Here is a 16,647-nt window from a genome sequence, read left to right as displayed (position 1 = left end):
GTGAGGGCTCCCAAACCCAAGGTCCTCGGCGGTACTTTTGGGACAGCCACCACAAATTGTATAAAGCGTGAATAGTGACCAGGATGTAGCTATGTCTGTTGGTCGAAAAATAATTAATGACAAGAATTGCGCCAGTTAGAATGAAGAGATAACTAATCTTTATTTCTGACGAAACGTGCACCAGCAATACAAGTCCAAGTAATATCCAAGAGTAATCCGTGTACTGAGCCTAGTCGAATTCAATAGCAAATGTCACACTGCAATGGCTCCGCTATAAACTCCACGAAAGACTAGCAATAGACAATAGACTGTCCGTCTCGGGGCCAGCGCTCATCCTTATATGCAAAAGGCAGAGGGCGCTGCAGACCCGAGCTCAGCCATGGCGCGACGGTAACGCCCTGAGACGCCGACGGCCGCGACAGGAACCGTGGCCAGCGATGTCACGGTAAGGGCGCGCGTGCGCGAGTTGGTCAGTTGGTTGGTTGGGTCCGTGGATACAACAGCACTGGTTTCATAAAACCTGTCAAGTCGGAGTGGCCATGACAGCGGACTGCGTGGTGTGTGTGCAGGGAGGCGGCGGCGGAGAGGACTCTAGCACGGTGTGTGGGACGTACGACGGCGAGGGCATCACGGCGGAGGGCCTGTCGTGGCGCCGACTCCACATGTCGCGCGCCAAGCTCAAGGCCACTGCCACCACCTCGGAGCTGCTCTCCGGGTTCGCCATGGTGAGTCCCGTCTCTATTTATTTATTACTTTTCATTCCTTACTCCAAGGGATACAGTGGCTGTCTGAGGTCCAGCCCATTAAAGAGCTTCGACTTCTTTTCTTTCCCAATCAAATACCAACTGAGCTGACAATAGGGCACAGGGCTTGCCAACTGGAACAATTTGGGATGACTTTGGCCTTATAACCGTAACCACCGAGAAATGTTGGTCTGAACTGAGGAGCCGGCCGCGGTGGTCGTGCGGTTCTAGGCGCTCCAGTCCGGAGCCGCGCTGCTGCTACGGTCGCAGGTTCGAATCCTGCCTCGGGCATGGATGTGTGTGATGTCCTTAGGTTAGTTAGGTTTAAGTAGTTCTAAGTTCTAGGGGACTGATGACCACAGCAGTTGAGTCCCATAGTGCTCAGAGCCATTTCAACCATTTTTTGAATTGAGGAGCGGGAACTACAGTCCTGATAAAAAACACGAAGCATCGAGAAGAGGAGGAGGAAAAAAAATGAAACTTCACTAGTTGGGAAGTTATGGGATATTACTTCAGTGAAATCGAATCAGATTTACCAAGAACTTGGCAATATGATCCCACTTATCAGAATGACACGCACCTCCTCTTGCCTCGATCCATGCTTAGATCCAGTTCAGAAGAGTTACAACATCCACGATATATATATTTTTTACTTATAACGTGACGAGTGGAATATGAACGTGTGGAAAATTACGTAACGCAATAACATTCATTCAATTATGTAATTATTTCTTAAAAAATATGAAAATTACGTAAAACAGAGACAATATTTGTCTCACATTCTTTGTTAATCTATGTCATTCTTTTGTTTTGTACCTTTTTGTTGTCTTCTTCTGATGTACGTCGCCGACGCAAGACGCGAATCGATTTGGGGTCTGTTGAATGAAAAACATTTAACGTAAAATTATTGTAGATTTATGTTCATTTGCTGGTTAAAAAAAGAAACAAGTAGAGCCAAGTGCATTAAAACTATTTATGATTAATTATTGAAAAAATTACTTCCTCTTTTAATTATAATTTTGTATTAATTGTTTTATTATAGCTGCAAGAAGCGCAGCCATTGTTAGTTGCGATTATATAGCAACTACGTCTGTACTTCTGGTCGAAAATCAAGGGTTTGTGTTAAACTAATTTGCAAAACAGTATTAATAATTTTTTTGGTGGCATCAATTTAAATGATTAATTGTTTATTGAGCAAAGGAAAATCTTAATTACACAAGAAATCCTCTATCTTTTGTTGGCCGCCATCTTAACTTTTATCTCAGTGGTAAATTTAAATTACTTGAAACTGCAAACAGTATTCCGATGTGTAAGAAATAAATGTGCACCGGGGATACTGAACTCTATTTATATAAAAAAAATAATCGAATCAGACTGCATCTTCTAAGAACAGTGCTGATGGTATTTATTGTTGAACAAGGTTTCATTGCTGATGTATGAGGCCAAAATTAAACTACGCACGAATCACGGAGAAAAATATTTTTGGTAGCATACGTCAGTGTTGTGTGCGGGTGGTATTCTGTGGTTCCTTTTCATGATCAATTTGCTAAGAATAATTAAATCCATCGAAGACAAAAATTATAAAAACTCTGATGTAATTTTAGTGATATGAACACAATTTACAGTCAACATTATCACACTACGTCAGGTGGAATTCTTGTGCAATTTGAACAAAATAATTATCCGGGAGAAGCTGTAGTATGAATATTGCAATATACATGTGTATAATATTGTCAGTATCATTTACAAAATCAAATCAAAGCCACTGCTAAATATCAGAATGAATTCAAACCGCAGAATACCATAGAGTATCATATCATCGATATTCATTGCATTTGTCCATGTTGATGATACGTAAAACCGCCACAGAGTGTCATAAAACCTTTGGCCTTTGTAGTCTGTCCCGAGACAGGGTGGTCCACAACAGGTGTATGCTCCTTTATATCCTGGTCACTGACTCTGGGACTGAGTTGAACGTCCCTGCTGGTCCCACATTTTCTGTCAGCGATGGACCCGGGCATCTTGCTAGCCACAGTGGTACTTCAGCACCACACAAACAGTTCACAGAGATGTGTGCCGGCCTGTTGAAAAATGGCACCGTGATAATGTCCATGAGGACGCAGGATGTCCGTAACTTACCACCGTGCTGGGGGAGTTCCCTCAGTCATTACCAACCGCGATCTGAAGTCATCCCAACGGCCTTGCTGCAGTGGTAACACCAGTTCACCTACATCTACATCTACATGGTTACTCTGCAGTTCACACTTAAGTGCCTGGCAGAGGGTTCATCTAACCATTTTCTTGCTACTTCTCTACCATTCCACTCTCGAGTGGCGCGTGGGAAAAAGGAACACCTAAATCTTTCCGTTCGAGCTCTGATTTCTCTTATTTTATTATGATGATCATTTCTCCATACGTAGGTGGTTGTCAACAAAATATTTACGCATTCGGAAGAGAAAGTTGGTGATTGATATTTCGTAAATAGATCTCGCCGCAGAGAAAACCGCCTTTGTTTCAGTGACTGCCACCCCAACTCGCGTATCATATCAGTGATACTCTCACCGCTATTGCGCGATAACACGAAACGGACTGCCCTTCTTTGCACTTTTTCGGTGTCCTACGTCAATCCTACCTGGTAAGGATCCCATTCCGCGCAGCAATACTCCAGCAGAGGGCGGACAAGTGTAATGTAGGCTGTCTGTTTAGTGGGCTTGTCGCATCTTCTAAGTGTTCTGCGAACAAAGCGCAGTCTTTTTTTTCGCTTTCCCCACAATATTATCTATGTGGTCTTTCCAATTTCAGTTGATCGTAAATGTAATTCCTAGGAATTTAGTCGAATTGACAGCCCTTAGATTTGTGCGATTTATCCTATACCCAAAATTTATCGGATTTCTTTTAGTACCCATCTGGATGGCCTCGCACTTTTCTTTGTTTAGTGCTAATTGCCACTTTTCGCAGCATACAGAAATTCTCTCTAGATCATTTTGTAGTTGTAATTGATCGTCTGATGATTTTAATAGACGGTACATTACAGCGGCATCTGCAAACAATCTAAGGGGGCTGCTCAGAATATCACCTAGATCATTTACGTAAATCAGGAACAGCAGAGGACCTATGACACGACCTTTCGGAACGCCGGATATCACTTCTGTTCTACTCGATGATTTACCGTCTATCACTATGAACTCTGACCTCTCTGAGAGGAAATCACGAATCCAGTCACACAACTGAGACGATACTCCATATACACGCAGTTTGATTAAGAGTCGCTTGTGAGGAACGATATCAAAAGCCTTCTGGAAATCTAGGAATATGGAATCGATCTGAGACTCCATGTCGACAGCACTCACTACTTCATGGGAATAAAGACCTAGCTGTGTTGCAAAAGAACGATGTTTTCTGAATCCGTGTTGGTTATGTATCAATAAGTCATTTTCTTCAAGGTGATTCATAATGTTCGGGTACAGTATATGCTTCAAAATCCTACTGCAAATTGAGATCAGTGATATGGGTCTGTAATTCAATGGGTTACTCCTATTTCCTTTCTTGAACATTGGTGTGACCTGTGCTACTTTCCAGTCTTCACGAACAGGCCTTTCGTCAAGTGAGCGTTTGTATATGATTGCTAAGTAAGGCGCTATTGTGTCTGAATACTCTGAAAGGAACCTGATTGGTATACCATTTGGACCGGAAGACTTGCCTTTCTTAAGTGATTTGAGTTGTTTCGCAACACCTAAGATATCTACTTTTATGTCACTCATGCTAACGGCTGTTCCGTTCCCGCCAGATCACTTAAGTTAAGCGCTGTCGGACTTGGCTAGAACTCGGATTGGTGACCGTCCGGTCTGCCGAGCGCTGTTGCCAAGCGGGATGTACTCGACGCTTTTGAGGCCAATTGAGGAGCTACTTGATTGAGAAGCAACGGCTCCAGTCACGAAAACGGCCGCAGAGAAGTGTGTTGACGACACGCCCCTCCATATGTGCATCCAGCGATGCCTATCGACTGGGGATGACACCTGTTCGGACGGAGTTTTCTTGAATCTGAAGTCACACCCAGTGTGTCACCTCTCCCAAAACATTGCAAGAATGGGACCTCTTCACCACACTCCCCAACCATGGTCATCCACAAAAAGCAGCCGCCTATGTTGCAGCGTTAACGGCAGCCTACGTGTGGGACGGTAATTCCCTAGTCTGGCTGCCGCTAGTCTCCGATCAATGATGTGGGCCGTCACAGGTCACAGAATGTTGCAGGAAGTCCATTACTTGTCCCCCGATGGCAGGCGCCGATGTGCAGCAGTTATGATGTGTTTGCTGCACAAGGCGGCTGTCATCTCTTGTGGTGTGGTGGTCGGACATGGTCCACCGGAACCTTGAGGACGAATATGCCTGCCCTCACGCTCCTATACAGTCCAACATCAGATCACTGTCACGTACGAAAGACCCACAAATCTGGACGTTGCAGGATTCGACCTTCCGGCCAAATAGGAACCCGTATTGAGTTCTCTTCTAAATTCTGTCAGCTGCTGATAACGCTGTCTCACATGAGTACGCGGCGTTTACGGGTCCTTCACAGTTATCACTCAACATGTAAAGCTGTTCGTGTGTGTGTGTGTGTGTGTGTGTGTGACCTTTTCTTTTTTTTTGTTTTTTAGTCGATACTTAGGAGACGACTGGGGTAAGTGAACATCTACTGGTATACAGGGTGTTACAAAAAGGTACGGCCAAACTTTCAGGAAACATTCCTCACACACAAGTAAAGAAACGATGTTATGTGGACATGTGTCCGGAAACGCTTAATTTCCATGTTAGAGCTCATTTTAGTTTCGTCAGTATGTACTCTACAGCCGGCCGAAGTGGCCGTGCGGTTAAAGGCGCTGCAGTCTGGAACCGCAAGACCGCTACAGTCGCAGGTTCGAATCCTGCCTCGGGCATGGATGTTTGTGATGTCCTTAGGTTAGTTAGGTTTAACTAGTTCTAAGTTCTAGGGGACTAATGACCTCAGCAGTTGAGTCCCATAGTGCTCAGAGCCATTTGAACCATTTATGTACTCTACTTCCTCGATTCACCGCCAGTTGGCCCAATTGAAGGAAGGTAATGTTGACTTCGGTGCTTGTGTTGACATGCGACTCATTGCTCTACAGTACTAGCATCAAGCACATCAGTACGTAGCATCAACAGGTTAGTGTTCATCACGAACGTGGTTTTGCAGTCAGTGCAATGTTTACAAATGCGGAGTTGGCAGATGCCCATTTGATGTATGGATTAGCACGGGGCAATAGCCGTGGCGCGGTACGTTTGTATCGAGACAGATTTCCAGAACGAAGGTGTCCCGACAGGAAGACGTTCGAAGCAATTGATCGGCGTCTTAGGGAGCACGGAACATTCCAGCCTATGACTCGCGACTGGGGAAGACCTAGAACGACGAGGACACCTGCAATGGACGGGGTAATTCTTCGTGCAGTTGACGATAACCCTAACGTCAGCGTCAGAGAAGTTGCTGCTGTACAAGGTAACGTTGATCACATCACTATATGGAGAGTGCTAAGGGAGAACCAGTTGTTTCCGTACCATGTACAGCGTGTGCAGGCACTGTCAGCAGCTGATTGGCCTCCACGTGTACACTTCTGCGAATGGTTCATCCAACAATGTGTCAATCCTCATTTCAGTGTAAATGTTCTCTTTACGGATGAGGCTTCATTCCAACGTTTAATCAAATTGTAAATTTTCCCAATCAACATGTGTGGGCTGACGAGAATCCGCACGCAATTGTGCAATCACGTCATCAACACAGATTTTCTGTGAACGTTTGGGCAGGCATTGTTGGTGATGTCTTGATTGGGCCCCATGTTCTGCCACCTACGCTCAATGGAGCACGTTATCATGATTTCATACGGAATACTCTACCTGTGCTGCTAGAACATGTGCCTTTACAAGTACGACACAACATGTGGTTCATGCACGATGGAGCTCCTGCACATTTCAGTCGAAGTGTTCGTACGCTTCTCAACAACAGATTCGGCGACCGATGGATTGGTAAAGTGTTCGTACGCTTCTCAACAACAGATTCGGTGACCGATGGATTGGTAGAGGCGGACCAATTCCATGGCCTCCACGCTCTCCTGACCTCAACACTCTTGACTTTCATTTATGGGGGCATTTGAAAGCTCTTGTCTACGCAACCCCGGTACCAAATGTAGAGACTCTTCGTGCTCATATTGTGGACGGATGTGATACAATACGCCATTCTCCAGGGCTGCATCAGCGCATCAGGGATTCCATGCGACGCAGGGTGGATGCATGTATCCTCGCTAACGGAGGACATTTTGAACATTTCCTGTAACAAAGTGTTTGAAGTCACGCTGGTACGTTCTGTTGCTGTGTGTTTCCATTCCATGATTAATGTGATTTGAAGAGAAGTAATAAAATGAGCTCTAACATGGAAAGTAAGCGTTTCCGGACACATGACCACATAACATATTTTCTTTCTTTGTGTGTGAGGAATGTTTCCTGAAAGTTTGGCCGCACCTTTTTGTAATTTGTAACACCCTGTATTTGTCTTTTATGTAATGAGGCAGTATAAATGTGAATGTTCATTCACGTTATTATTTAGTAGTAACTTCTTTCCTGCAGGGACCGATGACGCCAGCAGTTTGGTCCCATACGATCTTACCAAAAATTTCCAAATTTTTTTTCTGCTTTTGCATTTTTTGCTTTTCTATGTCACAATTTTCTTGCAAAGTTGGCAGGTCTGTCTCATTATTTATCCCAACTATTTTCACGTCTTTTCCCCTTGCAGGACAGTGAGTCATTTCTCTTAAATGTACTGAAAAAGTGATTGGTTACGAAATCGCAGTGAAGGCCAAGGAAAATTGGAAGTTTTCAATCGGTTTTCCACATTAGAGAAATCTTCTTCCTTTGCAAATAATGAATCAGACCTTGATCCTTAAGTACCTTTCCATTGTATTATAAAACTTTCATGAACGATTTTAGATCCAAAACCTATACGTGACAACGAAAAAATTACGTAATATTCTAGGACACCCACTGAAGATGCCTTGTTAAAAAGGCGAAAAGCGTCTTGGTGCATGACTAAAATTTAAAAAATTGTTGTGTTGCATGAAAAAAGGCATGGTTATTATAAACTACTGTAATCTGTATACAGCAGCTCCGAAAGAAAAATGTGTGTGAAATCTTATGGGACTTAACTGCTAAGGCCATCAGTCCCTAAGCTTACACACTACTTAACCTAAATTATCCTAGGACAAACACACACATCATGCCCGAGGGAGGACTCGAACCTCCGCCGGGATCAGCCGCACAGTCCATGACTGCAGCGCTGCGAAAATTAACGTCATAAGAAAAGTGTCCTTTTAGTCTATTTCTGGAACAGTGTTGCACGAAAATAAAAAAGTGTGGTTTTGCGAACGCCATGACGCCTCTTTTCATAGTAATCTGTATCGAGAGGGCGGGCTTCTCTTTACAGCTACGAAAAAAGTCATCCCAGCCTCGAAACTGTAGCTGTGCGTGTAGTCCTCACATCGGAGTCACAGCAGACGTTAAACCCTGTTACAGAAAAAAATTACACAAGCGTGACTCTGTACACTTGCCTCGGAATCATGTTGACTGCGGACGACAGTGTCAAAGAAGAAATAATAGGAGGATACAGAGAGTAAGTATGCGTTATTTTGCGATGCTGAACATAACAAAAAGCAAACTTATACCACGAAATTCAAATTCTTGTCATACCTCGTCTAACATATGGTTGTGAGACTTGGACGTTAACAAAAACAGAAGAATGAAACTATGTATATTAATTAGGAAAATTTGGAGGACAAAATTTGGAGGAATTCAAGAGAAAACCGCTGTAGAATGGAAAACTTAACAAACAATGACGCCTGTGATTTGTATGGAGAGACAGATGCTACGTTAAAAATTAAAGTGAGGAGACTTGGACACGCACTTGGAGCTCCGAAACAAAGGAAAATGCACCAGGTGCATCCAGAACACCCTCAGGGGGGATGACCTGGGCCACATATCTTTGATAACGTCAGACGAGACTTGAACGTGTGAGGGGTTAGGAAATCAAATGTCAAGACAGAACTACCTGGCAAACCACAGTGAAACCGGCAGCAGAGAGATTTCACAGCTTGTTAAGTTAATTAATAATTGTTATCAGTCTATCCTGTGAAAGTCTTTACTTATCAGCATTACTCCATCTACAGCAATTTCGACATACTTGAGCTGTTCAGGCCTTGGTCTTCCTCTGCAAGTTTCACAACACACACTTCCCTTCATAACCAAACTGACAATTACTTCACGCCTCCGGATGTGTTCTATCAACGTATTCTGTTATTTAGTCAAGTTGTGCCATAAATCAGTTTTCTCGCTACTGCTTTCAGAACCTTCCTCATTTGTTATCAAATCTACTCATCTAATCTTCAACATTCTGCCGTAGCACTACATTTCAAAAACTTATGCTCTTTTCTTCTCGGCACTGTTTGTCTTCAATGTTTCACTTGCACACAAATATTTCCAGGAAAGTTTTCCTAATACTCAAATTTGTATCGGAAAGTTAACGTATCTCTCTTCTTCAGAAAGACTTTCCTTGCTATTGCAAGCCCACATTTTATATCATGTTCTGCTGTCGTTAGTAGTTTCGTTGCCCAAACAACAAAACTCGCCTACCGCTTTCAGTGCCTCATTAATCTGTGGGGGCGTGCTGAAAACTACTGCCTCTGAATTTTTTTTTCTCGGTTCAGTAGCTGTTGAGGTATTAACTATCATACATATTACTTGGTCGACTTTCTCGCTTGGCTCACGAGCAAATTGCAACCCTCTGCCACTACAGGGCTCCGATTTGTTGCACTTAACATGGAGGTGTTTATCGTAACTATGTCGGTGCGTGAGAAACAGCGAACTGTAATAGATAATTAATTGAAACTCTCAGCTACCGACAGGTGTTGTTGATATACCTCTATGGGGACAGCTGAAAATGAGTTCCCCGACCGGGACTCGAACCCGGGATCTCCTGCTTACATGGCAGACTCTCTATCCATCTTTTTTTTTTTTTTTTTGTCGTTTTGTTCGATATAGTTCGTTGCGTTCGGTCTGGGCGGACATTACAAGACATCCGTTCAAGTTGATCGATCATGCCGTGACTTAGTTTTTTTTATTACAGAGAGCACGCAGCCCTCTGACCGAACACGCTGAGCTACCGTGCCGGTTTGCTTACATGGCAGAAACTCTATCCATCTAAGCCACCGAGGACACAGATGGATAGCGCGACTGCAGGGACTTATCCCTTGCACGCTTCCCGTGAGACCCACATTCCCAGCTGTCCACAATCTACATACGTAACGTTCCTAATAGATATTTGCACCTTCCACTCTTTACTCGCGCCCACTAATGTGACGATTACCGTAAGAGTTCGGGCAACCTGTGCACATTTGCACAGACGAAGGTCAATGATCAGGTAGCCTTTAACTACATATGAAGATAGTAACTGTTCTCGAAAAAACAGATACCCTTGATCACCGTGCAGCTTCTCTAGAATCTATGATAATTAATTGAAACCCTCAGCTGCCGACAGGTGTTGTTGATATACTTCGATGGGGACAGTTGAAAATGTGTGCCCCGACTTAGTGAGCGCGAGTAATGAGTGGATTGGCAAATATCTATTAGCAACATTACGTATGTAGATTGTGGACAGCTGGGAATGTGGGTCTCACGGAAAGCGTGCAAGGGATAAGGCGCTATTCATCTGTGTCCTCGGTGGCTCAGATGGATAGAGCGTCTGCCATGTAAGCAGGAGATCCCGGGTTCGAGTTCCGATCAGGGCACGCATTTTCAGCTGTCCACATAGAGGGATATCAACAACACCTTTCGGCAGCTGAGGGTTTCCATTAATTATCATTTATTCTAGAGCAGCTGCACGGTCATTAATGGTATCTATTCTTTCGAGAACAGTTACTATCTTCATATACTGTAATAGAATTTGTAACCCAAGATTTCGTCCACACATTGACCGCTCTCGCCTTTGGCATAACAATGCCACACGGCACACAAGCGCTGCGACATCTGCAACAATCCGCCGCGCTATCGTCGATCGCCACCCATACAGCCCGACTTCGCACCATCCAATTTCCATCTCTTTCTTAAACTTAAACAACACCCTCGAGGACTCCACTTTGATAGTGATCAAGTGGTGCAAGCTGAAGTTGTGGCTCCGTCAACAGAGTCAAACATTCTACAGTGACGATATCGACAAACTGGTCTCTCGTAGGGGGAAACGTGTTCGTCGCCAGCGCTACTATGTTGAGAAATAAATAAGTAGACATGAAGTATAAAGATGTAGGATGTCAATAACGTTTGTTTTATTTTAAAAGCTTTAAGAGTTTTCATACGGAACATTCTACCCAGTACTTTTCAGCACGCCCTCCTCGTAATTCCCTCGGGAGCACCTGGCTTAATACGAGTAATTCTCTACAGTGGTCCGGAGAAGGTGGTCTAGTAATTGCCGTCGCTGCCTCTAGATCCCGGGATCCCGGTTTCGACAGCCAAAGGGGTCGGGGATTTTCTCCGTTCGGAGAGTAGGCGTTTGCGTTGTCCTAATCATATCGTCTCATCTTCATCACAAACAAGCGCAAGTCGCCGATGTGGCCTTCAAATAGGAAGACTTGCATCAGGTGGTCAAACAACCCGAGACGGGATCTCCAGACCAGAAATGGCGTACCATTAGTTCATTCATTTTTCCTACAGTGCCGGCTGGTGTGGCCGAGCGGTTCTAGGCGCCTCAGTCTGGAACCGAGCGACCGCTACGGTCGCAGGTTCGAATCCTGCCTCGGGCATGGATGTGTGTGATGTCCTTAGGTTAGTTGGCTTTAAGTAGTTCTAAGTTCTAGGGGACTGATGACCTTAGAAGTTAAGTCCCATAGTGCTCAGAGCCATTTTTCCTACAGTTGTGTGTTATTCTCCAATATACAAACTGTTTCAACATTCCCCTTGACAAATCCTACCGTCTGTGCAGATAACAATATACACTACTGGCCATTGAAACTGCTACACCAAGAAGTAAAGAAGATGATAAACCGGTATTCATTGCACAAATATATTATATTAGAACTGACATGTTGATTACATTTTCACGCAGTTTGGGTGCATAAATCCTGAGAAATCAGTACCCAGAAAAACCACCTCTGGCCGTAATAACGGCCTTGTTACGTCTGCGCATTGAGTCAAACAGAGCTTGGATGACGTGTACAGGTACAGCTGCCCATGCAGCGTCAACAGGATACCACAGTTCATCAAGAGAAGTGACTGGCGTATTGTGACGAGCCAGTTGCTCGGCCACCATTGACCAGACGTTTTCAGTTCGTGAGAGATCTGGAGAATGTGCTGGCCAGGGCAGCGGTCGAACATTTTCTGTATCCAGAAAGGCCCGTACAGGACCTGCAACATGCGGTCGTGCATTATCCTGCTGAAATGTAGGGTTTCGCAGGGATCGAATGAAGGGTAGAGCCACGGGTCGTAACACATCTGAAATGTAACGTCCACTGTTCAAAGTGCCGTCAATACGAACAAGAGGTGACTGAGACGTGTAACCAGTGCCACCCCTTACCATCATGCTGGGTGATAGCCAGTATGGAGATGACGAATACCACGCTTCCAATGTGCGTTCACCGCGATGTCGCCAAACACGGATGCGACCATCATGATGCTGTAAACAGAACCTGCATTCATCCGAAAAAATGACGTTTTTCCATTCGTGCACCCAGGTTCGTCGTTGAGTACACCATCGCAGGCGCTCCTGTCTGTGATGCACCGTCAACGGTAACCGCAGCCATGGTCTCCGAGCTGATAGTCCATGCTGATGCAAACGGTGTTGAACTGTTCGTGCAGATGGTTGTTGTCTTGCAAACGTCCCCATCTGTTGGTTTTCAGGGATCGATTCGTGGCTGCACGATCCGTTACAGCCATGCGGGTAAGATGCCTGTCATCTCGACTGCTAGTGATACGAGGCCGTTGGGATCCAGCACGGCGTTCCGTATTACCCTCCTGAATCCACCGATTCCATATTCTGCTAACAGCCGTTGGATCTCAACCGACGCGAGCAGGAATTTCGCCATACGATAATCCGCAATCGCGATGGGCTACAATCCGACCCTTATCAAAGTCGGAACCATGACGGTACGCATTTCTCCTCCTTACACGAGCCATCACAACAACGTTTCACCAGGCAACGCCGGTCAACTTCTGTTTGTGTATGAGAAATCGGTTGGTAGCTTTCCTCATGTCAGCACGTTGTAGGTGTCGCCAGCGGCGCCAACCTTGTGTGAATGCTCTGAAAAGCTAATCATTTGCATATCACAGCATCTTCTTCCTGTCAGTTAAATTTCGCGTCTGTAGCACGTCATCTTCGTGGAGTAGCAGTTTTAATGGCCAGTAGTGTAGTTCTGATTTCAATGAAAATCCGTCTCTGAAGAGACACGAAATTCATAAAACAATACGCCCTATTTTTCAACGTAAGCTTCAGGATAGCAATTTGGTGTGCATCGGGTACTCACAACATTCACAACCAGCTAACTAACTGGCTGACAAAGCGCATCACTTAGGCACAAACAGCAGACACGGTAGGTAGGTGTGCTCGCGCTATCTTCCGTTGACTGTCCGTATGCGTCATAATAATTTTCACTACACTTTCAGAACTAGTGCTTATCGGTTATAACACCGCAACTAAAATATTTTATAAAGTAATTCCTTTTCATAAATTTTAGCTTGAGATACAACATATTGTAACTTTTTCTATGGAGAATTGTGTTAATCTTTCTACATCTACATCTACATGATTACTCTGCAATTCACATTTAAGTGCTTGGCAAAGGATTCATCGAACCACAATCATACTATCTCTCTACCATTCCACTCCCGAACAGCGCGCGGGAAAAGCGAACACGTAAACCTTTCTGTTCGAGCTCTGATTTCTCTTATTTTATTTTGATGATCATTCCTACCTATGTAGGTTGGGCTCAACAAAATATTTTCCCATTCGGAAGAGAAAGTTGGTGACTGAAATTTCGTAAATAGATCTCGCCGCGACGAAAAAGGTCTTTGCTTTGCTTCGCGTATCATATCTGCCACACTCTCTCCCCTATTACGTGATAATACAAAACGGGCTGCCCTTTTTTGCACCCTTTCGATGTCCTCCGTCAATACCACCTGGTAAGGATCCCACACCGCGCACCAATATTCTAACAGAGGACGAACGAGTGTAGTGTAAGCTGTCTCTTTAGTGGACTTGTTGCATCTTCTAAGTGTCCTGCCAATAAAACGCAACCTTTGACTCGCCTTCCCCACAATATTATATATGTGGTCTTTCCAACTGAAGTTGTTCGTAATTTTAACACCCAGGTACTTAGTTGAATTGACAGTCTTGAGAATTGTACTATTTATCGAGTAATCGAATTCCAATGGATTTCTTTTGGAACTCATGTGGATCACCTCACACTTTTCGTTATTTAGCGTCAAGTGCCACCTGCCACACCATACAGCAATCTTTTCTAAATCGCTTTGAAACTGATACTGGTCTTCGGATGACCTTACTAGACGGTAAATTACAGCATCATCTGAGAACAACCTAAGGGAACTGCTCAGATTGTCAACCAGGTTATCATTTATATAGATCAGGAACTGCAGAGATCCCAGGACGCTTCCCTGGGGAACACGTGATATCACTTCAGTTTTACTCGATGATTTGCCGTCTATTACTACGAACGGCGGCCTTCCTGACGGAATCACGAATCCAGTCGCACAACTGAGACGATACCCCATAGGCTCGCAGCTTGATTAGATGTCGCTTGTGAGGAACGGCGTCAAAAGCTTTCCGGAAATCTAGAAATACGGAATCAACTTGAGATCCCCTGTCTATAGCGGCCATTACTTCGTGCGAATAAAGAGCTAGCTGCGTTGCACAAGAACGATGTTTTCTGAAACCATGCTGATTACGTATCAATAGATCGTTCCCTTCGAGGTGATTCATAATGTTTGAGAAGCAGTTGAAAGAAATCACGTAGAGCAACCATTCCTCGTCTCCTTGGCAGTTTAATGTGGGTAGGTAAATCGACGTGGGTTAACACTGTACAATTCTGCTCTTCTGTTTCCGCCAAATAAACAGTTTCCAAGAAAACTTGGTATCTCTGCTTTGGGAACCAGAGGCGAACACTTTAATTTTGGGTGCCTGTGGGAAGCGGCGAGCTCCCGCGCCTCTGGCTGCGACAGTCCTTGTCGTGAAATGACACGTTGTGCGGAGCAATCAGACGCACGCCAGCGTGCTGTCGGTAGCTAGTAGTAGCTACATACAGTATCCCGGCTAGCGCCGTGGGATGGGAACGGCGGGCGAGCGCGAACCGACCGCCGGCGTGTCCTGGCGCCCGCGTGACCTCACAGCAGCCGCTGCGGCAGTCCCAGCGCGCCGACCACTGGCCCGTTACCCAATCAACTGCCGCGTCTCTTCCGTAGACGTGTTGTCGTTTTCGGTCAACCTGTGAGCCGCCTAAGGCTGCGTGCTTCCATGGCAGTTGTCGTTGAAGGTGAAATCCTCTAGGTCGTCAGGCTGTGTCACGTTCCTCTTTCACTTCCGTCTTAGACGATCGGCTTTTCAACCCCACTCCTCGATTCTTCTTGAGGATCTTCTGGTGTTCCTGGTTAGCTGAACACCGTCGCGTTCACTTGCTCGAACATTATGACTTGCCTAGAAGAAAACGATGTACTGACAAACAGCCAAAACTGTTTCTTTATTAAATGAAACAACAAGTTTACTGTTACCAGTCACCGTTTTATTTATTTCCACGACGCGTTTCGAAGGTTTAAACCTCCATCAGCGGGTGGATTTACATTAGTTAGTATTACATTTGTGTGTGTGTTGTGTTACGATTTTTGGAGGAACTTGTGGCACTGTCTAGTGGAGAAACAAGACACTATTTCAGAATATGGTTTAGGATTACTTTTGACAAAAAATTAAACTGATATCTAGTGGTAAACATTAAATAAGTAAACTAGAGTACCTCCAGTGGTCACAGGTTCCTTTTGCTGTCGTAACACATCACAGGTATACTGCCACATTTGTAAACAAATATGGCGTCTGGAATCAGCTGGGTGCAAGGTTCGTATAGCAGAAGAGAAAATATAATCGCAAAGTGCAAAGAATATACATCGTAACAACATTATTACAGAATAATTGCCCGCAGCTCATGGTCGTGGGATAGCGTTCTCGCTTCCCACGCCCGGGTTCCCGGGTTCGATTCCCGGCGGGGTCAGGGATTTTCTCTGCCTCGTGATGGCTGGGTGTTGTGTGATGTCCTTAGGTTAGTTAGGATTAAGTAGTTCTAAGTTCTAGGGGACTGATGACCATGGATGTTAATTCCCATAGTGCTCAGAGCCATTTGAACCATTTTTGAACAGAATAATTGTTTAAAGCATTTGGAGGTGTTTGTTTTGAGGTGTCGAATATACGTGTGTGTACTTCAGGTGGTATATAAATCCAATTTTGACAAGTTCGCAACACTGTTTCATAAAATGTTCTTGTCAAACACAACTAGCTCTTTACTCACACGAAGTGTTGAATGCTATCGACACGGGATCTCTGATTGATTCCGTATTTCTAGATTTCCCGAACGCTTTTTACACCGTTCCTCACAAGTTTTCCAATCAAATAGCGTGCCTGTGGAATATCGCCTCAGTTGTGCGACTGGATTCACGAGTTCCTGTCGGAAAGATCACAGTTCGTAGCAATTCATGGAAAATCATAGAGTAAAACAGAACTAATATCTCGCGTTCCCCAACGAACTGTTTAACGCCCTCTGCTGTTCCTGACCTACAGAATATACATAGGAGACAATCTGGACGATTC

At 44.6% G+C, this 16,647-nt stretch overlaps 1 protein-coding gene across 1 annotated transcript in view; it reads left to right on the top strand.

Moving 5' to 3' along the window:
* Positions 1 to 16,647, top strand: part of LOC126419398 (calcium release-activated calcium channel protein 1-like) — a 134,307-nt gene that overhangs the window by 101,691 nt on the left and 15,969 nt on the right. The window contains exon 5 of the mRNA XM_050086586.1: positions 570 to 725. Within this exon, the coding sequence (XP_049942543.1) occupies positions 570 to 725 (156 nt within the window). The remainder of the gene's footprint in view (positions 1 to 569; positions 726 to 16,647) is intronic.

Source organism: Schistocerca serialis, chromosome 9 (genome assembly GCF_023864345.2).
Source record: "Schistocerca serialis cubense isolate TAMUIC-IGC-003099 chromosome 9, iqSchSeri2.2, whole genome shotgun sequence".
Classification (NCBI taxonomy): Eukaryota; Metazoa; Arthropoda; class Insecta; order Orthoptera; family Acrididae; genus Schistocerca; species Schistocerca serialis.
Note: the sequence above shows the minus strand (reverse complement) of the source record. Positions and strands in the feature narration are given on the sequence as shown.